At 41.2% G+C, this 24452-nt stretch overlaps 1 protein-coding gene across 1 annotated transcript in view; it reads right to left on the bottom strand.

Moving 5' to 3' along the window:
• Nucleotides 1-24452, bottom strand: part of optn (optineurin) — a 49369-nt gene that overhangs the window by 8909 nt on the left and 16008 nt on the right. The window contains exons 5-12 of the mRNA XM_080207748.1: nt 24303-24379; nt 22161-22292; nt 21492-21687; nt 14579-14694; nt 10606-10776; nt 7833-7926; nt 1429-1563; nt 854-1006 (exon numbers count right to left, since the gene is read on the bottom strand). Of these exons, the coding sequence (XP_080063874.1) occupies nt 854-1006; nt 1429-1563; nt 7833-7926; nt 10606-10776; nt 14579-14694; nt 21492-21687; nt 22161-22292; nt 24303-24379 (1074 nt within the window). The remainder of the gene's footprint in view (nt 1-853; nt 1007-1428; nt 1564-7832; nt 7927-10605; nt 10777-14578; nt 14695-21491; nt 21688-22160; nt 22293-24302; nt 24380-24452) is intronic.

Below are 24452 nucleotides of genomic sequence, written 5' to 3'. Positions count from 1 at the left end.
GTGCATCTTATAGATGGTACATACTGCTGCCACTGTACATTGATGGCAAAGGGAGTGAATGTTTAAGGTGGTGGATGGGGTGCTACTCAAATGGGCTGCTTTGCCCTGGGGAGGCACCAATCAGACACCCGGCTTGTGGACAGACTTGGGAAGTTAGAAGGCGAGTTACTTGCTGCAGAATTTTCAGCTTCTGATCTGCTCTTATGTGAACATATGAAATTAGGTGAAGTAGGCCACTTGGCCCCTCGAGCCTGCTTTTTCATTTAATAAGATCATGGCTGATCTGCTTGTAACTTCAACCCCACAATCCTGCCTACCCCATAACCATTCACCTCCTTGTAAATCACAAATCTACCAAGCTCTGCCTTAAACATATTCAATACTCTGCTTCCACTGCCTTCTGAGGAAGAGTTCCAGAAACACTCAACCCTCAACAGGAAAAAATTCATCTCATCCCTGTCTTAAATGAGCGACCGCCTATTTTTAAAAAGGGAAACCTACGTCAAGATCCTCCAAGAGGAAACATCCTCTTCACACCCAGTCCATCAATATCTCTCAGGATTGTAAAGGTTTTGATCAAGTTGCATCTCATTCTTCTAAACTCTAGTGGATACAGACCTAACAACTTCAACCTTTCTTTATTAATCAGCCCTCCTATTCCTGGTATTAGCTTAGTAAACCTAACCTCAGCATTCGTGCGGGTGATTGAGTGTAATCAATGATAATGATCAATGGTAACCCCCAGGATATCGATGATAGGGGATTCAGCGATGGCAATGCTGTTTGAATATCAATCTGGTGCAGCACCAGAAGAATCCTGACTGTTTCTAATGCAAGCAGAAGATCACTTTACCTGAGCTCGGAACACAGCCACAGTTTCTATTTCTTCTTCCTGTTTTATAATTGTCTGCTTCATTGCATCAATCTTCTGCTGCTTTTCCACCAGTGCTTTCTCAGCCATTTCTAACTGACTGGAGATGTCAATTAAATCAGCATTGTGCACATTCTGAATAAAGAAAGCAAGACAAAAATAATACACAACACCAAAGCAGATTTCTGGTAATAACTGATTTAAACCTTCAAAGCAATTCAATCAGTTAATAACAAACTAAAATTGGGAGCAAAAATTGAAACTGCTTTCCCTCATCCATTACTAAATAAGGTTAACTGCTACAACAGTTCATCACTTTTAATGACCTTTAGTTTATCCCACCTCTTTAGACTCCCCTTTTAGTAATCCCTCATTCAGCTGGTAAGGAAGTGAGCCGCTCCTGGATTGCGGGCGACACCGAATAAGGACAAAATGCAAATTGTATTTTAATTAACTAGCCAAGATCAGAAACAAACACAAAGTGGTTTAACAAAACATTCTGCAGAGGCAAAAGTTACCATCACGTACATCCTAATTGCAGGTTTGAAAAAACTAACCTGTGATTTCAGTTCAGCTGTTTGCTGGTCAATAGTCCTGGTCAATTCAGCAATTGCTTGCTGATTTGCTTCCATTGTTTTTTTAGCCACATCCAGCTCCACAGTAAGTTCACTGATTTTCTCCATCTGTTTGTTCTGTCAAATTAACATGTCACAATGAAATTCAAATTCAACAAATTTATTGCTACAGCATGATCTTGTCTTTTTTTGTGGAAATGTTAATAATACATTTTTTAAAAAAATCCACAACACCATTCACAAACTACTTCCTTCTGTTTAACTTCTGGAATTGCAATCTTGCAGGATGTTTGTAGAAAATGACCTTGTATTGAATATCAATCTTCAGCTAAAGATTGTTTAAATCTTTTTATAATTATGCTCTCCTATGTGTCCACATCATAAGACACCCTGTCGCCACATTGTTATCTCCTATTTATGAGATGACTACATAGGAAGAATTATCATCTATTTCTAACCTTGCACAAAGTGTAGGAGGCATATGTGCTGGAGACAATGAAATTGATTGATGAATGGCTCAAAACTGGCTCAAGATTTTGCAAGAACTGATAACACAGAGAAACAGACATCAGGATGATATGTATTCTTGGAGTGAGGGTGGACAACTCAGGTGGCAGCACAGTCAGTCAAGTCTGATCACCGCAAGGCCATGTCAGTGTAAGGTTGTAACAAAACATGTTGCTAAGAATGTTTTAACTGTTGTTTATGTAGTTTACTAATGCTTTTATACATTTGGAAAAAAATCTTTGATACAAAGTAGAAGATATAGATGGAATGGTCAAATGGGCAGATAAACGGCAGATGGAATTTAACCCTAAAAGTGAGAGGTGACAACATTTTGGAAGGAGTAATTTGCAGAGGAGATTCACCAGATGCTACCTGCTTTCTTCAAGTTATGGACAGAGACTGGGTAGGCTTGGGTTGTTTTTGTTGGAGGAGAGAAGATGGGGAAGGCAACCTGATCGAAGTGTACGAGATTACGAGGGACATGGACAGAGTGGATAAGGAGCAGCCATTCCCCTTAATTTCAGGTCAGTCATGAGGGGACATTGGTTTAAGGTGAGGGGCAGGAGGCTGAGGGAGGAAGTGAGGTAAAGCTTTTTTGCCCAGAGGCTGGTGATTGTCTAGAATGGACTGCCTGGGAGGGTGGTAGAGACCGCTTGCCTCACATCCTTTAACAAGTGCCTGGATGAGTACTTTGCACGTCATAACATTCAGGGCTATGGGCAGATGGAATTAGATGGGAGTTCAGGTGTTTTTAATGCGTCGGTGTGGACTTCATGGGCTAAAGGGCCTCTTCTGCACTGTATGATTTTAAGATACTCAACTATAAACAGTTACTTACATAACCACTGAAGGGAGCAAACAAACTCAACTAAGAGTGATTTGCTAAAATTCAAAATGAAACATTGGGAAGGAAGGAGGGTGAAGTCTGTCCACATCAACAGGCTTGCTGTGAATTGGCAGCTGATTTTTTACCAAACACTATTTTCTTGGTCTTGAAGCTCACAGAGTTACTTTTGGAGATTTGCTTTCCTCACTGTTACTTTCATTTGGTTTGAAACTGTTGTGAAATATTGGCTGCCAATTCGCTGAGGCCATTTCCCACTGCTAATATAGTCCAATTTTAGCCCTTTGATCTCCCACACTGTATTTTGTACAAGGTTGTAGACATCATGGCAAAAAGCAGTGCAAAATCAAACTTTGCTCTTCAAATATGGGTTAAATAACCCACAACACTTTTGAGGTTGTACGTCATTTAAATCTCTTCAAACTGAATTACAGTCAGAAGATAGTCAGATTATTACTATGCTCCTATGGTTCTCAGGCTTTAGATACAGCTCACAAATCTATCTCCTTAATCCCAGCATATTTTTTAATCCCTTATCTTGAGTGCAGTCAGATCAACATTATGGGCATATTGATTTGTTCACGTATAATTCACTGGCCAAAGAACACATTTTCAGGAGTGAAAAATATAACTAAACCCCTGCCTGATTTGGAACGAATGGAAAAATAGATATCAGTTCCACTCCATTGCACAGAAGTAGTAATTATGAAGAGGAGCTTTAAGCGGCAGCTTACAACATAACTGACACTAACTGGCAGTGTTGCTTAAAATCCAACTAAAACACTGACTCTATTAAAGGGAAACGCCTGAAACAACTAGCTGGATCTTACTGGAACACAAGCAGCTGAATGCGGCACACCCTCTTATCTGCATCATTTACACTGCCCATGCTCTTAAACTTTTGAGTTGTAACTTGCTGCGAGTGAGAGTTCATTAACGGTATGAAGAGGGCAACAGGGCACTTGGCAACTTAATGAATGGTGGCACCAACAAGCAGGGCTTTTTTTTAACAAATGGAATTTCAGGATTGAGAGAAACTGAGTCATCTGTGAGGATGGTGAATCAGAGAGGGTAAAACCTGGTACAGAAAGAGGGTAAAAAATGGAGAGAGGAGAGAAAAAAATGCACAATTTGACTTTTAAAATCTCCAAGAACAGCTTAACATCTGAACAATTGAAATTCCAGTTTATTGTTTTCAATTTCTGGGCCAGGATGATCAATTTGACACTGTGTTCACAATTTTATTAGGCCATCAAAAAGGTACTTAAGCTGATAATTATCAACAGGGCAAGATATTGGACAATGAATGTGCAAAACCAGCAAATTCTTAAGAAGAAAGTGTGAGCTGCCAATTGTGCAAAGCAAACAATGGAGCAGGGTAAATGGACCAGCAACGTATGGAGATTTCCAACACACATTGCACTTCTATATCCACTGAATTTGTTGGCCAATCTGCATTAAAACTGCATGCATTGCTCATACACAGTTATTTATCCAGCAGGGTCTGGCTCATTATTTTGTCTATTCATTTTAGAGGTGCTGTGTTTGATACACTGTGTTTTCAGCATTTTTTGATTTATAATTTTTTGTACCTTTCAGTAGTTAAGAGTTAACTCAGATTTATATAGTTCGCTCCAACAAAATATACGCAACGACACGTGCTGTCCTATGGTACACACACTATATTGTTCTTGTCCCATTTTGTTTGATAATGCAGACAGACACACTAATAACAAGCGATAGTATCTATGGAACATTATCGCCAGGTAATCATGCTGGTGCCATTTAGACTGGCATGATTCTGGGTTGTCATAACCTTCATGGTTGAGCAATCAAAGTGAGATCGTTGAAGGTCTACTACACAATCTCTTTTTTTTGGCATTTGGAATGCAACTTAAAACAATGCACTATTCAATAAGTCAGAGCTTAACATACTGCAAGCTCAGCAAGTGTGCCGTTAATTCAACAACCCATCAGAAAGCAGTATTATCTGCACCATACTTCAGCAGCTAGATTACCAGATACTACTGAGTAAAGCAAATGAGAAAATAACCTTTCAGACGTAAAAAGTGCTAATTTAGTACTGGACACATATTAACCATTGGTTAGCATTTCTGTAATTGCCAAGTTAGAACAGGAATGATGCACATCATTTTTTGCTTTATATAGCAGAGTTCTGGGGAATAAATAACCCTCAAACAAAACTGACTTCTATTCAAGGACTAACCAGTATTCATTAAAAATTAGCAACCCACCATCATCCTATGGAATAGATGACTTCAAGCATCAAATATTACACCACAACAAATCTATACAATGGGCTTGATTGCATACATCTAGATGAAAATTTCCATTTAAAATAAAACACAGAATTTATTGATGTGACATGTTTATGGTTCTAAACAGGGAACCATATTTTTCATTTGTGGGATATAGGCATTGCTGGCTGGCCAACTTCTATTGCCCATTCCTAGCTTCCCAAGGGTAGCTGACAGTCAACCACATTGCTGTGGCTCTAGAGTCACAGGTAGGCTAAACCAGTAAGGATGACAGATTTCCTTTCCTACCGATTATAATTAATGAGCAAACAAATCAAGGACTGAAATATAACATGACAGCATTGGCTTATCTACAATACCGAAGTCTCATTGTCTTCACTGGTCACTGCCAACTGCATTCAAAGAACCCATACCTTACACCACAACGTGATGCTCACTCCTTTGAAATCAATGTGCTGGAAAAATCCAGCAGGTTGGGCAGCACGTGAAGAGAGAAATCCCATTAACGTTTTGGGTCCCGTACAATTTCTTCAGACCCAGGAACTTTGGGTTACACAGAGTCATACTGGACTCAAAATGTTAACTACTCATTCTCCACAAATGCTGCCAGACCGGCTGAGATTTTCCAGCACTTTGATCTTATTTCAGATCTCCAGCATCCACAGTATTTTGTGTTTACTTTAGTGAGAAAGAAAACAAGACAGATGTTTCTATGGACTTACTCCAGTGCAAGTCAAAACCCCCAGCAATTTGTATACAGCCTTTGTATTGACTGCAAAGGGAAACAAGATCAATGGCTATTAATTAGTGATGATGAATGTTATGCAGTTGAGGCCAAAACATTGTCTACTTTCAACACGGATTTAATTTGATTTATTGTCACATGTATTAGTATGCAGTGAAAAGTACTGTTTCTTGCGTGCTGTACAAACAAATCATACTGCTCATAGAGAAGGAAAGGAGAGGGTGCAGAATGTAGTGTTACAGTCATAACTAGGGTGTAGAAAAAGATCAATTTAACAAAAAAACATAAGAAATAGGAGGAGTAGGTCATCTAACCCTTCGAGCCCACTCCGCCATTCAATAAGATCATGGCCGATCTGAAGTGGCTCAGTTCCACTCTCCCGCTTTCTCCCCATAACCCTTAATTCCCTTGTCTGTCAAAAACCTATCTACCCATGACTTTAATATATTTAGCGAGGTAGCCTCCACCACTTCAACGGGCAGAGAATTCCAGAGATTCACCACCCTTTGAGTGAAGAAGTTCCTCCTCAACTCTGAAGGTAGGTCATAAGGTAGGTCCATTCAAAAATCTGATGGCAACAGCAAAGATGATGTTCTTGAGTCAGCTGGTACATGTCCTCAGACCTTTGTATCTTCTACCTGTTATATACAGCTCTTGGGGAAAAGTGGGAACAGGCTACTGAATTGGATGACCAGGCATGATCATAATGAATAGTGGAGCAGGCTCAAGGGGCCAAAAAGCTGATTCCTGCTCTTATTTTCTACGTTTATATATAGCTGTCCTTAAGAGTTCAGTTGACAAATGTTCGAGATTGAAATTTTTAGCAGCAGTTTCCTTACACACTTTCTCCCAGTGTCAACAACATGATGCCTACACCTGAGAAAATGAGACTGACACTTCTCTCCCAGACTATGGCTATGATTCCTTCCCAGGTTATGCATTTCCCAATTCAGTGTAGTCAGTGCTGTTCATAGCCAGCAACAGAAACATACATTCAAGGGCATCTGGACAGGAGCCCCCTCCACTCACCCAATCTCTAAATGTCCTTTTTTCTGTGGAGATGCAAAGTGAAGATCAGAAACTTGAGCAGATTTGGTGAAAACAAAGTGTATGCCAATATTTTGAGACATCATGCATTGTTGTTCCCATACACCACCTAAAATGGAGTTTCATGCTACACTATTTTACCCATACTACTGTTGACCTGAACAGACTTAAGACTGATGCTAAGTGCAAAAAAATTCAAAATTGCTATTTAGAACTGACGAGCATAAATCATATGATTAAAAGTATATCAGACCAAAGACATTTCACCACTACTTTGCAGAGCATTGGAACAGGAAAACTATGAAAGGTCATAAGCAACACAAGTTAGTTTCCATGTTGAATCAATTATATAACATCAAATTAATCTAAATCATAGAATCCCTACAGTGCAGAAGAGACCAAGGAGTCTGCATCGACACTCTGACAGAGTAACTTACCCAGGCCCTCACTCCCACTCTATTCCTGTAACCCCACACATTTATCATGGCTAATCCAACTGACCTACACATTTTGGGACACTAAAGGGGCAATTTAACATGGCCAACCCACCTAACTTGCACATCTTTGAATTGTGGAAGGAAACCGGGGCACCCAGAGGAAACTCACACAGACATGGGGAGAACGTGAAAACGCCACATGGACAGACAGTTACCCAAGGCTGGAATTGAATCCAGGTCCCTGGAGCTGTGAGGCAGTAGTGCTAACCTCTTTGATTAGATTTCAGCACTACTAAGCAATCTCACAGTTTATACAGGAATTTCAACAGGAGACATGTAGACTGGCAACACATTCTGGGAAGATGCATTCATGTCATGACTTAAAAATTAGATGTTTCCAGCCTATGTACAGTTGCAAATTTGTCTGAGTGAAAGTTGTGGAAAACAGGAAGATAAAAATACTGATTTAAAAAAATGCACAGCACTAAATATTCTCCCAACTCATATTCTCCAAACAATGAACATACCTCTTTAACATTCATTTCTTCCTTAATCTTCGTAAGATTACTGTACTCTTGAAACAAATGATCATAGGCTGCTTGGATCTGCGTGAGCTTTCTTCTGTTTAGAAAGATTCAAAACAAGGAATTATTAAACACTGCATAATTTAGTTAGTTATATTTTTACTGTTTAAACATCTGTTCTAATTAATTAAAAAAAATTGAAAGGGAACAAACTTAGAAAATAATCTATAATATCCTGCTCTCTCACCTTGTTGCTTCCCTTTGATTTGTTATATCTCCTTTCACATGATCCCTTCTCCCCACTAGTCTACCACCCTAGGGGTGGCATGGTGGCACAATGGTTAGCACTGCTGCCTCACAGCGTCAGGGACCCAGGTTCAATTCCCAACTTGGGTGACTCTGTGGAGTTTGCACGTCCTCCCGTTGTCTGCATGGGTTTCCTCCCACAGTCCGAAGATGTGCAGGTTAGGTTGATTAGCCACGATAGATTACCAGTTACTGTCAGGGGGTTAGCAAGGTAAATAAGTGGGATTATAGGGATGGAGTCTGGGCAGCATTGTGATTGCTACAGACTCGATGGGCCAAATGGCTTCTTTTTGCACTGTATGGATTCTATGATTCTAGTTAAAGGATTCGTCAGAACACTGGTCCAAGCATGGTTCAGTGAAACCCATCCCAACTGTACAATTTCCAGTTTCCACAGTACTGATGCCAGTGCCCATTATTATAAACCATTTCCCTAACATGAGTCTTTGAGCCACGCATTCATCTTATTTACCCTGTGGCAATTTGCTCATGACTCAGAAAATGATTCTGAGATTATTACCTTTAAGGTAATGCTTTTTAATTTAAAAAGTAGAACCTCTGAGTCCTATCTATGTTGTTGGCACCCATATAGTCCCTCCTCCTGCAAGTTCTTCTCCAGTGTACAGCAGATGACTTGAACCATGCCATTGGGCAGGCAACACAGAATTCAGGACTCACGCTCTCAGCTTCGCCCTCACTTTACTGTCTTGTACTATCACTACATTCCTATTTACTCCCTCAACTTCAATGGCTTCCTGTACCATAGTGTCATGGCCAGTTCACTCATTCATCTTGCAGCCCACTCTCATCCACATAAGCTGCAAACCTGTTGGACAATTGCAAGGGTTGAGGCTCCTTTATTTCTACCTTCTCCGTCACCTTACCTGCGTCACTTACAGTCACACCCTCCTGTATCTGATTGCTGATGACATCAGACAGCCTTATCCATTGGGTGTCACTGAACTCAAGGGGATTTAGACAGGCTAAGAGAGTGGCATGAACATGCTAGTTGGACTATAATGTGGAAAAAACATGAAGTTATCCATTTTGGTAGGAAAAACAGAAACATATAACATCTCTTAAATGGTGAGAGATTAGGACATTTTGATGTCCAGAGGGACCTGGATGTCCTTATTGATGAGTCACTGAAAGCTAATGTGCGGCTGCAGCATGCAATTAAGACAAATGATATGTTGACCTTTAATGCAAGAGGATTTGAGTACACAAGCAAGATGTCTTGATATAATTGAATGGAGCTTTGGTGAGACTGCATCTGGAATACAATGTACAGTTTTGGTCTCTTTACCCAAGGAAGGATATACTTACTATACAGGGAATTCAACAAATGTTCACCAGAATGATTCCTGGGATGGTGGGAATATCATATGAAGAGGGATTTGGGAGACTGAGTTTTATTCTCTAGAGTTTAGAAGAATGAAATTTCAGTGAAACATACAAGATAAATGCAGGAAGATTGCTTCCTTTACTGAGAAGGGGGTTGTAGAATTAGGGGACATGGTTTCAAAATAAGGGATAAGCCATTTAGGACTGAGATGAGGGAAACTTTCTTCATTCAGAGGCTGGTGAATCTTTAGAATTCTATATCCTGGAGGCTCAGTCATTGAGGTTACTTTTGAACATGTTCAATGCAGAGATTGATAGATTTTGAGATATCAAAGTGATCAAAGAGTATGGGGATAATGCAGGAAAATGGTGTTGAGGTATAAGATCAGCCATAATCTAATTGAATGGCAGAGCAAGCTCGAGGTTACTCTTGCTATTTCCCACATTCCTATTTTCAAAGCTGTTCTAACATTAATGTCCTTCCATTCATTAGATCACCCAAAAAAATTATGTAGCTTTTTAAAATCCATTTGCTTCGTTGTTCTATTCTGAAGGTGCCAATTTATACTGAAGTTTGGTTCTAGCGGTGTCTATAACTCCGGCATCTCATTCTGAGCAACCATTCTTCACAATTCAGATTGCCTCCGTGTCAGATTTCTTACTAATGGGACAGAAGGTGGAGAGTTCAAACCAGGGTTTGAACTCATCACAGACTAATATCCTAGTAAGACTTTAAAGTCAATTCATATGAAAATCAAAGATCTCATGGCAATATATAGAATGAATGGATTTTCCCATTGACCATCCAGCATGATTTTTCAACCCATCCCACCAAAAAGAAATAGAAAAATTAGTTGTTTAGCTCATTGCACCTATGTGGAACATGGTTGCAATAACATGCCTGCTGCTTGCGTTACAACTTAATTCATTGCTTCAAGCACTTTGCTATATTTTTGAGAGATAAAATAGTACTATATGTTCAACTAAAGGTGAGACTGTATCTTGACATGACAGCACAGCCAGATGCTAACTGAAAGTTAAGAAAGCATTCCACGATGTTAACCAAAGGTTCACTATCAGCTACATCTGTAAAAAGTGTAAACCTACAATTGAAAAAAAAACTTACTTTTCCTCTGCTAGTTTCAGTTTTTCATCTGTTAATTTAATCTGATCAATTTGCTGTTCTGACTGCAAGCTCTCCACTTGCAGCTTCAGCTTTTCATTGGTAAACTTCAGTTGCCTTGTCTCCTCCACACACACCTGGCTGCCAGCCAGCTTTTGTTCCAAATCCAGACATCTGAAGGAGATGAACTGAGTTAATAATTTTGTTACACTACAGATAATGCTTTTTCTATACCAACCACAAAAATCAGGCACATTGAATTGGAAACGAAAAGGAAACTATTCAAATTCTTAAATGGTTAAAATTTCCATTTTAGATTAAATCTTGGGTTGGGCCAAAATTTTAAATTCTGCAAAGCAGTTTAATGGCAGATATTTTTGCTCTCTGAAAAGTTACGGTGACATTAAAAGCACATGCATAATTTCTTAAATGTCTTGTTTAAAATTATCCAGTTCTCTACTACAGGTGCTGGGCATTAACGGTGCGGAACGATAACTCTAGTAAAATCAGTTTTGACACTTACATCCTCCCTGCTCCCCATAAAATTCACAAACATTTTAAAATGCAACTTTGGCCCACCATGTCTGCGCCAGTCAAAGACAGACAACCTATTATTCCAATCCCATTTTCCAGCACTTGGCCCATAGTCTTTATGACTTGGCATTGCAAGTGCATATCTAAATAAATATTATGAGAGTCTGTGCCTCCACCACCCTTTTAGACAGTGAGTTCCAGGCTCTCACCACCCTTTAGGTGAAAGAGTTTTTCCTCTCACACCCTTTTAAAATCCCTGCTCCTGACCTTAAATCTATGCCCCCTAGTTACTGATTCCTTCACCAAAGGGAAAATTTTCTTCCTGTCTACTCCATTTACGTCCCTTGATACGTTTTATACATCTCAATCATGTCGCCCCTCAGGCTCTGGGCGGCACGGCAGCACAGTGGTTAGCACTGCTGCTTCACAGCTCTGGGACCTGGGGTCGATTCCCGGCTTGGGTCGCTATCTGTGTGCAGTTTGCAGATTCTCATGTCTGCATGGGTTTCCTCTGGGTGCTCCGGTTTCATAGAATCACAGAAAAACTACAGCACAAACAGGCCCTTCAGCCCACAAGTTGCGCCGATCATATCTCTACCTACTAGTCTTAGCTACAACTCCCAATCCTGTTAAGTCCCATGTACTTATCCAGAAGTCTCTTAAAAGACCCTATCAAATTTGCCTCCACCACCACCGACGGCAGCCGATTCCACTCACCCACCACACTCTGAGTGAAAAACTTACCCCTGACTTCCTCCTACGGTCCAAAGATGTGCGGGTTAGGTTGACTGGCCATGCTAAAATTGCCCCTTAGTGTCCTGAGATGTGTAGGTTAGAGGGATTAGCGGGTAAATATGTAGGGATAAGGTGGTAGGGCCTGGGTGGGATCGTGGTTGGTGCAGACTCGATGGGCCAAATGGCCTCTTTCTGCACTGGAGGATTTCTATGATTCTTCTGCTCCAAGGAAAACAATGCCAGTGTATCCAATCTCTGTTCATAACTAACTCTCCAGATCAGGCAACATCCTGGTAAACCCACCCCCAGGCATCTACAAATGTTGCTGTATAACCAAATACTAAGATGTCTGTGAAATGCAGGTGGCTGCAGAAATAGAAGGTTAGTTACTGGCTAACCCATATTCACAGTACGAGGGGCCATGGGCTTAAGGTGAGGGGGGAGGGGTATAACACAGATATTAGAGAGAGATTTTTCACACAGAGGGTAGTGGGGGTATGGAATGCTTTGCCAAGTAAGGTGGTGGAGGCAAGCACACTAGAGTTGTTTAAGAGTAACTTAGACAAGCACATGAGTGGGTTGGAGATTGTCTTAAATAAGGTTCATTAGCATTGGGGCGTCCCTGGTAAGGTAAATGGATATGGTGTGATAATAATGTTTTTTCTCTCTTCATTCACAGGTTTTAAGTCGGTCCGCCTTGTTGTCCAACGAGGAGCATACACGCAATGGGTCGTACTTGGGCTGCTCTTGATTGTTCGAGATTGGCTAGTGCTTCATGTCGTTAGTGTGTGCTTAAACTGGACCAGATGCTGGGCAAGATGACAACTCAGTGACTATCACTGTTTGCTGTGCAGACACATGGATTTGGGCCAGTGTCTGTGGGAGTTTGCGCATTCTCCCCGTGCTTGCGTGGGTTTTCTCTGGGTGTTCCGGTTTCCTCCCACGCCCTAAAGATGTGCTATTAGGCTGACTGGAAGTAATAAATTGTCCCTAAATTAGTTTCCCTCAATGTGGATTGCCATAAAACGATAGATAAGGGTCATGGGTGGAGGGGGGGACTGGTAGTGTTAAAATGGCGGCACGGGCTCGTTGGGCCGAAGGGCCTGTTTCCCAGGCTGTTTTTGTCCTTTGTTCTAATTTACCCTTGTTCCTCATGAGAGAAGTACAGAATAAGAATGTTCCGTTAATAACAAACTGTACATGGTTTTAGGCTGTATGGATAAGGAAGTTAGAAATCAATTAATGTTGTAGAAAAAAGCTATTTGTGTCTTTAATAGTGTAAAAACTATAGGAGAATAAGAAAACAGGAGAAAAAGATTAAAGGCACAGCAAGGAAAAAAAAATCACAAAGCATCAAAAGGAATATGTTACAAGTTCAGCTTTCTCCTCAGACTGCATTCCCAACTCTTTTACTTGGTTCCCATTTACTGTGGATGCTGCTTGTTCTGTTCAGCATGTTTCAGATTTTTTTGTTTAAATTTTACAATGGTGTCAGTTGCAAGTCCCCGTGATCTAAAAATTGGTATTTGCTAAGTGCTTCACATCAGTCTTTAGTAATGAAGAAGAAATCGAGAGTGGAGATGAATACTGATGCACTGGAGGGAAACGTCAGTGGTATGACAATGGACAAACACAACATTTACTATAGATAGAAAATAAACTTGATAGATAGTTTTATCAGTTACTTAGTTAAAGGAAAAAATATCAGGGTCTGATAAAACCGCTGCATCACAGAGACTGACAGAGGTGAGGGAGGAAATTGCCGAGGGCCCAGAACTTTTATTTCATCTACTGAGTGCAGATGTGCACCAGAAGGCTGAGGAATGGCCAACATAGTTTATGATATATTAAAAAAAGGAAGTGAATATAGGTCATTCAACATCTGTGATCAGGAAAATTCTGCAGCCTCTGACTAAAAGTAAAATGAACATTTATCCGGATAAAATGGAAACAGAAACATCCCACACAGATTTCAAAAGGGATAAATATGACTGTCAAAACTCAGAACTCTGAGATAGCAAACAGGTGAGGAAAATAAAGCGGAATTAGTGCAACTAGACTTGAGGAAAATCTTTGTCTAGAACACCATATGGAATTACAGGAGATTAAAGGAGTAAGGAATTAAAGAGAGAATAGGAACCCAGATTAAAAGTTGCCTTGAATGATATAGATGATGTTGGATGCGGGAAGAAACTGACAGCGTCCATTAGTTGCTGAGTCCAGAACAAGGGCTATAAGTGTAAAATTACATGTAAGAGAAGCTTCTTTACATATAGCTTTCAGGCTGAGATTCATTTCCATGATTGTTCTGGCAGGAGAACCACAGCTGGACATCTATGTTCTTTGTTAGCAACCCATGCAGACTTAATACTAATCCTTTCAATATGATACTTTAATGACAAATTGTTAGTTATTCAATGAAGCCAATGGACACTTTCCCTCCTGTCCTGGAAGAAAGGATGTTCTCCACTCTTGCAGAGCATCAAAGGTTATTAAGTCATTACATACAGAGTTAGTGTATCAATGACATCTGTATATACTTTTACAAGGCCAAGCGATTGATGTTCCGTTTAAAATGTAGTTCTTCTCAATTCAACTTTGATAATCTGAAATATATCTTAAGCATTAAAAACAAAATCTATTTCTTAGAACCAATATAGGTTCTCCAGATTTAATCTATTTATCCATTTTTAGGCACATTTCTTACCTCTCCTGAAGAGACTTCTTCATGTTTTCAGCTTCTTCCAGCTTTTCCTGGGCTTCCTGCAAGTCTTTTACCAACGACATCACTTGCAACTTCAATGTATCAACTTCATTTGGAGGCTAGTAAAATAAGAACATAAGAAATAGGAGCATGAGTAGGCCATCTAGCCCTTCGAGCCTGCCCCGCCATTCAATAAGATCATGGCTGATCTGTTGTGGCTCAGTTCCACTTTCCCGCCCTCTCCCCATAACCCTTAATCCCCTCTCTTATCAAAAACCCATCAACCCGCTTCTTAAAAATATTTAGCGAGGCAGCCTCCACCACTTCAACGGGCAGAGAATTCCAGAGATTCACCACCCTTTGAGTGAAGAAGTTCCTCCTCAACTCCGTTCTAAACCGCCTCCCCTTTATCTTGAGGCTGTGCCCCCTAGTCCTACTGTCTTTTTTGAGCAGGAAGAGTCTCTCCACCTCTATCCTATCCATCCCATTCATCATCTTATACGTCTCAATGAGATCTCCCCTCATTCTTCTAAACTCTAGCGAGTACAAGCCTAGTTTATTCAGCCTCTCCTCATAGCTCAACCCCCTCAACTCCGGTATCAGCCTAGTAAACCTCCTCTGCACTCCCTCCAGGGCCAAAATATCCTTGCGCAGGTGCGGCGCCCAAAACTGCACACAGTACTCCAGCTGCGGCCTCACCAATGCCCTATACAGCTGCAGCAAGACCTCCCTACTTTTATATTCAATCCCCCTCGCTATGAAGGCCAGCATCCCATTCGCCTTCCTGACCACCTGCTGCACCTGCAAGCTGGGTTTTTGCGACTCATGCACAAGGACCCCGAGGTCCCTCTGCACCGTCGCCTGCTGCAGTTTTTCGCCACGTAAGTAATAGTCCTTCCTACCATTCTTCCTACCAAAGTGGACCACCTCACACTTGCCAACATTAAATTCCATTTGCCATTTCCTGGCCCATTCGCCCAGCCTATCTAGATCCTTCTGCAGACTCTCCACGCCCTCCGCACAATTTGCCTTTCCCCCAATCTTGGTGTCATCAGCAAATTTCGACACCCTGCACTCGGTTCCCTCCTCCAGATCATCTATATAAATGGTAAATAGCTGAGGCCCCAGCACCGACCCCTGGGGCACCCCACTAGTCACCAACCGCCAATCCGAATAGCACCCATTGACCCCCACTCTCTGCCTCCTATTTGACAACCAATCCTCTATCCACGCTAACACCCTACCCCCAACTCCATGTCCCCTGACCTTCTGCAATAGCATTTCATTAATTTGGCTGATAACTTTATATAGTAATGGAGTTAAATAATACCACTGATATTTTATTCTAAGGAGATCATTCTATAACCATTATTAAGTATAGGGAGGCGACAGCCTGTGGTATTATCACTAGATGGTTAATCCAGAAACTCAGCTAATGTTCTGTGGACCCAGGTTCGAGTCCCACCATGGCAGTTGATGGAATTTGAATTCAATAAAAAATATCTGGAATTAAGAATTTACTGATGACCATGAAGCCATTGTCAACTGTCGGAAAAATCCATTTGGTTCACTAGTGCCCTTTTGGGAAGGAAATCTGCTGCCCTTTTCTGGCCTGGCCTACACATATCTCCAGAGCCACAGCAACATAGTTAACTCTCAAGTGCCCTCAAAGGGTAACTAGAGATGGGCAATAAATGCTGGCCAGCCAGCGATACTCCTGTCCCACAAATCAATTAAAAAAGGCCACAATGCTAATTACCTAGTGCATGAACAATCACAATTTAGATGACCAATACTGTTACCGAATACCTCTGTACTGTAAAATAACAACTGTTTTCATTTCTCTGGCGCGAAACCTGTGTTAGTGCCAGTTACAAAGACTGTGCATTAGTTCATATTTTAGCGAATACCCTCAAAGTTGGCAATAATCATCTTCTGTTGGCGAGGAAAGTTTTCTTTTTTCTTAAAAAAAAGCAACTGATTATTTTGACAATGCATAATTGAGGGAAATAATACACACAAGACTGGATAATGAAAAGCTAGATTTAGATATTGGAATGGGCAAAACAATGGATCTTACTTAGTGTCTTACGTAGCAGTCATGAAAGTAGATATGGCCATATCCCAAATTATAAAACTGGACATGGAGCAATAACTGAAACAACATCTGATTTGCATGAATGTTCAATAAGGTTTTTTTGTTTGACTAAATTTGAAAGTGGCATAAATTCAAACTTAACTACACACACAGTGGTCCAATGTGTGTGGTAAATCAATGGAGCATATACCATTAATTGCATTTGAATTAAATTAGATCATTTAAAGATTTCTTACAGAAAAAATAATTTTGGAACACAGTGGATTAGTGAGGAGAGGTATCACACCTGGGTAAGCGCAGCACCTGGGGGAAGCATCTGAAAAACCACAACTCTGTAGCCTCAGTTCTTCCCGGCATTGCTTCGCTCACCTTCCAACACTTGCCTCTGGCTGCGAAAATTGAAATGATGGAACACTCCAGAATTCACCACTTAGTTTTTGTGGTGAATTTGGAGTTGATTGGGATCTATAATGTTTTGCAAAGCTTCCTTGAACATTCCAATCCTGGGTTGTATTCCTTGGTTGCATCTTTATTTCAGATTATTCTAAGAACCTCCAAAACATACTAATCTCCAGTGGTTAGCACAGCTGCCTCCGTGCCAGGGACACAGGTTCGATTCCGGCCTAGGATGACTGTATGGAGTTTGCACGTTATCCCCATGTCTGCGTGGGTTCCCTCTGGGTGCTTCAGTTTCCTCTCACACTCCAAAGAAGTGCAGGTTAGGTTGATTGGCCATGTAAAATTGCTGCTTAGTGTCAGGGAGATTAGTTGGGTAAATACATGGGGTTATGGGGATAGGGGCAAAGTGGGATTGTTGTTGGAGTGGACTTGATGGGCCGAATGGCCTCCTTCATAGAACATACATTACAGCACAGTAATGTTGCGCCAACCAGTGGAACCAATCTAATGACCCTCTAACCTAAACTATTCCAATGTTATCCACATGCCTATCCACTGACCATTTGAACGCCCTTAAAGTTGGCGAGTCCACAACTGCTGCAGGCGGGGCATTCCACGACCTTACTACCCTCAGAGTAAAGAACGTACCTCTGACATCCGTCCTATAATTACCACCCCTTAATTTAAAGCTATGTCCCCCTTGTGTTAGCCATCACCATCCAAGGTAAAAGGCTCTCACTGTCCACCCTATCCAATCCTCTGATCGCCTTGTATGCCTCAATCAGGTCACCTCGTAACCTTCTTCTCTCCAATGAAAATAACCTCAAGTCCCTCAGCCTTCCCTCATAAGACCTTCCCACCATACCAGGCAACATCCTGGTAAACCTTCTCTGCACCCTTTCCAATGCCTCCACATCCTTCTTATAATGCGGCGACCAGAACTGTACGCAATACTCCAACTGCGGCCGCACCAGAGTTTTGTACAGTTGTAACATGACCTCACGGCTTCGAAATTCAATCCCTCTACCAATAAAAGCTAACACACCGTACGCCTTCTTAACAACCTTATCAACCTGGGTGCCAACTTTCAGGGAGCTATGCACACGTACACCGAGATCTCTCTGCTCGTCAACACTACTAAGAGTCCTTCCATTAGCCCTATATTCTGTACTCCTGTTACTCTTACCAAAGTGAATCACCTCACACATTTCCGTATTAAACTCCATCTGCCACCTCTCGGCCCAGCTCTGCAGCTTATCTATATCCCTCTGCAAACTGTAACATCCATCCTCACTGTCTACAACTCCTCCAACTTTGGTGTCATCAGCAAATTTACTAGTCCATCCTTCTACACCCTCATCTAGGTCATTTATAAAAATGACAAACAGCAGTGGCCCCAAAACAGATCCTTGAGGTACACCACTTGTAACTGAACTCCAGGTTGAATATTTCCCATCAACCAGCACCCTCTGTTTTCTATCAGCTAGCCAATTCCTGATCCAAACTGCTAAATCACCCTCAATCCCATGCATCTGCACTGTCTGCAATAGCCTACCATGGGGAACCTTATCAAACGCTTTGCTAAAGTCCATATACACCACGTCAACTGCCTTACCCTTATTTACCTCTGGTCACCTTTTCAAAAAACTCGATAAGGTTTGTGAGGCACGACCTACCCTTCACAAAACCGTGTTGACTATCCCTAATCAATTTATTTCCCTCTAGGTGATTATAAATCCTATCCCTTATAATTCTTTCCAAAACTTTGCCCACAACAGAAGTAAGGCTCACTGGTCTAAAATTCCCAGGATGGTCTCTACTCCCCTTCTTGAACAAGGGGACAACATTTGCTATCCTCCAGTCTTCCGGCACTATGCCTGAAGCCAATGACGACATGAAGATCAAAGCCAAAGGCTCTGCAATCTCCTCCCTAGCCTCCCAGAGAATCCTAGGGTAAATCCCATCTGGCCCAGGGGACTTATCTATTTTCACACTCTCAAGAATTGCCAACACCTCCTCCTTATGTACCTCAATCCCGTCTAGTCTACTACCTGGTATCGCAGTATTCTCCTTGACTACACTGACTTTTTCCTGCGTGAATACTGACGAAAAATACTCATTCAGTGCCTCTCCTCTCTCTTCAGGCTCCACGCACAACTTCCCACTGCTGTCTCTGACTGGCCCTAATCTTACCCTAACCAATCTTTTATTCTTGACATACCTGTAGAAAGCTTTGGGATTTTCCTTGATCCTATCCGCCAAAGTCTTCTCATGTCCTCTTCTAGCTCTTCTTAACTCTCTCTTTAGCTCCTTCCTGGCTAATTTATAACTCTCCAGTGCCCTAACTGAGCCTTCACGTCTCATCTTAACATAAGCCTCCTTCTTCCTCTTCACCAGAGATTCAACTTCCTTAGTACACCATGGGACACCTCACTTGACCACTTCCTCCCTGCCTGAAAGGTACATATTTATCAAGGACTCGCAGTAGCTGCTCCCTGAATAAGTTCCACATTTCAGATGTTCCCAGCCCCTGTAATTTCCGACTCCACCCTATGTATCCTAAATCTCACCTAATAGCCTCATAATTACCTTTCCCCCAGCTATAACTTCTGCCCTTCAGTATATGCCTATCCCTTTCCATCACTAAGGTAAACGTAACCGAATTGTGGTCACTGTCACCAAAGTGCTCACCTACCTTCAAGTCTAACACCTGGTCTGGTTCATTACCCAGTACCAAATCCAATGTAGTCTCACCTCTTGTTGGCCTATCTACATACTGTGTCATGAAACCTTCCAGCACACATTGGACAAAAACTGACCCTTCTAATGTGCTTGAACTATAGCTTTTCCAATCGATATTTGTAAAGTTAAAGTCCCCCATAACAACTACCTTGTTACTTTCGCACCTATCCAGGATCATCTGTGCAATCCTTTCCTCTACATCTCTGGAACTTTTTGGAGGCCTATAAAAAAACTCCCAACAGTGTGATCTCTCCTTTCCTGTTTCTAATCTCAGCCCATACTACCTCAATAGACAGGTCCACATCAAACGTCCTTTCTGCCACTGTAATACTGTCCTTGACTAACAATGCCACGCCTCCCCCTCTTCTACCACCTTCTCTGCTCTGACTGAAACATCTGAACCCTGGAACCTGCAACAACCATTCCTGTCCCTGCTCTATCCATGTCTCTGTAATGGCCACAACATCGAAGTCCCAGGCACCAATCCAGGCTGCAAGTTCGTCTACCTTATTGCGTATGCTCCTCGCATTAAAGTATACGCGCTTCAAACCACCCTCCCGCCTGCCAATACATTGCTGTGACCTAGAAACTTTATCCATGACCTCCCTATTCTCATCCTCCTGTACACTGGAGCTACAGTTCAAGTTCCCATCCCCCCCCCCGAATAGCATTGGCAAATTTCCCCCCAAAGATATTAGTTCCCCTCTGGTTCAGGTGCAGACCATCCTTCTGCACTGTAAGAATTCTCTGATCCTGATTCTATAGCTTCCAAGGCAAGTACCCATCAGCCTTGGCTCAACAGTAGCACTCTTGACTCTGAGCCAGATGTGTATAGATTCAAGTCTCACTTTGGAGAATCTGGCATATAATTGAGGCTAGCAATTCACTACAATATTGAAAGAGCGCCACACTATTGGATAGTTTGACTTTCAGACAGGATGTTGAACTGCAGCACAGCCTGTCCTCTCAGGGGGGCATAAAAGATCTCACAGTACTACTGAAATAAGAGCACAGTTCTCCCAACATCCTGTGGGCGTCTCAGCGGTTAACAGCTGCCTCACAGCGCCAGGGACCAGGGTTCAATTCCCAGTTTGGGTCGGCGTTGGTGTGGAGTTTGCACGTTCACCCCGTGTCTGCATGGATTTCCACCAGGTATTCCAGTTTCCTCCCAGTCTAAAAGATGTGCTGGTTAGGTACACTGACCATGCTAAATTCTCCCTCAGTGTCCCCAAACAGTCGGCGGAGCGTGGTGACTAGGGGATTTTCACAGTAACTTCATTGCAGGGTTAATGTAAGCCTACTTGTGACAATAATAAATGAACTTCAACCAACGGTGAACTAGATCAGCTGGTTACATATTTCCTTTTCATTTGTGGGAGGTTGCTATGTGCAAATTGGCTACCATTTTTCCAGCATTACAGCAGTGATTATGCTGCTGAAGGTACTTATGAATGCCATAAGGTTATGAAAGGTGATAAAGCAGTTATGTAAAGGCAAGTCTTTCTTTCTTTGATAATCAACAGCTTCATTCTCACATAATGTAACGACCACGATGGTTAAAAGTTTGACCTTGGTCTTTGTTCATCAAGCAGTGCCAATGTTTCTGAAACAAACAAATAACTCCTCATTATCACAAACAGGGGATCCTTTCCAATTTTACAAATTTTGTCCACTTACTTGCTTGTTTGGACTATTCATCCCTTCTACTGGAGCAGCTACAGTTTCAATATTCTGTTGTTCTACGCTGACATTAGTCACCGGAGTCTCGGATGCCAATTCCTGCTTAGTATCGGACAAAGGCTGCTTTGCTGCATTCTCCTCGGTCTGTGTTGCAACGTCAGTTGTTTCACTAGATTTCTTCAGCTCTGAAATCCTGAAAAATATTGTCAAGTTGTGTGACTACTTCCCACAAAGGAGCACAACGAAAGCTCGCCTCAAATGATAAAAGAATCCTAATAATAATTTTCTTTTTCCAAGTACAAGACCAAGAATCGTAATTATAGTTAAATTTACAAAAAAGTGATTAATGGTTCCAAACTTAACTCTTTAGTGTCCTTCAAGTTCAGTCAGAATTTGACTCTAATTTATAATCTAACCAATAATAAATGGCATGATCTTTTCAGAGATTATCCAATGCACACAAAATGCAATTTCACATTTCACACAATTGTGACATCATGTTAGAAGGTTAAATCAAATTCAAGAATAACACTGAAGTTTGCACATTTCAGCTAATTGTGTATCCACAATTCACAAAAATACTCAGTATATTAAATTGTGAATTAAAATGCCAAGTACTTAAAGGCTCCTAATAAAGGCATCTACACAGCCATCAAAATCCTTTACCTTTGCTTTGATAATTCAAGCTCATGTTCAAGTTTTTCCAAACTCAAAGTCTTGTCCCTCAGCATATGAAGGAGTTGGCTGACTGTTAATTCTTCTGACAGTAGACGTTTCCTAGAATCATCAACTTTTGACCTGTCTCCAAAAATGATTGATCAAAATATAATTCAAATACACAAATATTAATTATTTCAAATTATTGCTGATAAATTCCGAAAAATACATTTTTAATTCTTGAAAATTGTCCTTTAACAGATCAAATATAATTACGAATTTCATTTATTGATTCTTCCAAACAGGATAAATTTCAATTAAGTACAACTTCTGAAAAGATAAAGCTTCATCAAATTTGTCAGAAGCATTTGAACGAATCTAGCAAAGCAGCAAGATATCAAAGAATTCAAAATTCCAGAGGTGACAATTTCATGATTCTGGAAGCCTAAAAGAAAATTTGCTCAGCTAAAACATATGATAACCTATCTTCATCTGTATTTTACATTGAAAGCCACTTGCTGTAATCGCTTCTGCAGAGACTCTTACACAAATCTATTGGATCTTTTTCTAATTCCCCATAATATGCAGCATTTTATTCCACCTTATGGATGTCATCCTTTTAAGTTGTTCATGTTTCTACTCGGTCTTCCAAAGAAAATATGTTGATCAGCTCTAGTTCTATTCTTGTTAATACACAGTTTCACATATCAATTTATTTCATTTAATTTGAAGTCAATTCCTGCTTATATTTTTATCTCTCACTGCAAAACACCAAAACACAAGAACACAAAAGACAATCAAAGCGATTATTAAAGAGTCACGATTGAAACTTCACCATTGTACAAATTGCGCAATGCAAAGTTCAAACATAATCACAAAATGGTCACAGTGGTGCACTGTCAACGGCAGATTCATTCTGCATACAAGAATGTTGTCAGGGCTTTAAACTGCAGCCAAGATGTGATATTGGATAGACTAGGGTTGCTTTAACCTTGTGTTCTGAGACTCCTTACTGTGTTTTCCTTGGACCAGAGGAGATTGAGAGGTGATCTATTGAGGTGTACAAAATTATGAGGGGCTTAGACCGAGGAGACAGGAAAAAACTGGTTTCCCCTAGCTGAGGGACCAATTACCAAGGGGCATGGATTTAAGGTAACTGGTAGAAGGAATTTTCACCCAGAGAGTGGTGGGCATGTGGAATTCAGTGCCTGAGCTAGTGGTTGAGGCTGAAATGCTGAAGTAATTTAAAAGGTACTTGAATCTGCATCTGAAGTGATTGGGCGGGGCGGGGGGGGCGGGGAGCGCAGTTTAGAACAAAGCTGAGGAGGAACTCCTTCACTCAAAGGGTGGTGAATCTCTGGAATTCTCTGCCCATTGAAGTGGTGGAGGCTGCCTCGCTAAATTTATTTAAGACGCGGGTAGATAGGTTTTTGGTAGGCAAGGGGATTAAGGGTTACGGGGAGAAAGCGGGAAAGTGGAACTGAGCCACTCCAGATCAGCCATGATCTTATTGAACGGCGGGGCAGGCTCGAAGGGCTAGATGGCCTATTCCTGCTCCTATTTCTTATGTTATGTTTTCTTACGTTCTTATGTTCAATCTGCAAAGCTCTGGACCAGATGCTGGAAAATGATCAGCTGGTTTCCTTTGTCTCTTTTTTGGCTGCCATGAAGGTCAGAATGGCCTCTTTCTGCATCGTAACTTTTCTAAAGTCCTAAAACTGTCCGATCTATTTATTGCAGACAAAATCAAGGAGGATGTCTTAGCTTGTTGTCAGCAATTTCTCCAGCAACAGCATTCTATGGAGTTGCATGGTTTGTGCTACTGTATTTCTGTCAACCATTCTGAAACCACTGCCAACTTCCTCCATTCAACAAGGTATTCTATGCATTTGATGTTGATCATGGTATTCAAATGAAACTAAGGGGTGCATTTTGCTAAATTGAGGTAGCAATTGGATTCTGAGAAAAGCAGCACATGAGGAACATCTTTTTTCAGTGAATTCTTCAATAGATATTGTTTGCACAAGAGTTTACTGCCATGTAAAATTTATGCAAGATGATTTCAAATTAAGTCATTTTTACAACTCATACGAAATGTGCAACAATAGAAGTTTGAATAGCATAATCGAACACACAAACGAAATTACTTACGTATAGACTGTCTGGCTGTCTGTATCCTGGCACTGCAACTCTTTTGCTGCTTTTAGTTCACCATCATCAACATCCTCCTGCAGAATGGGAGAGCATCAATGCCTGCAAATTGCATTCTTTGCTGCTCTGGTATAATCGCTCAATGTTAAA

The sequence above is a fragment of the Carcharhinus amblyrhynchos genome, chromosome 19 (genome assembly GCF_965287045.1).
Source record: "Carcharhinus amblyrhynchos chromosome 19, sCarAmb.v2.hapA, whole genome shotgun sequence".
Classification (NCBI taxonomy): Eukaryota; Metazoa; Chordata; class Chondrichthyes; order Carcharhiniformes; family Carcharhinidae; genus Carcharhinus; species Carcharhinus amblyrhynchos.
Note: the sequence above shows the minus strand (reverse complement) of the source record. Positions and strands in the feature narration are given on the sequence as shown.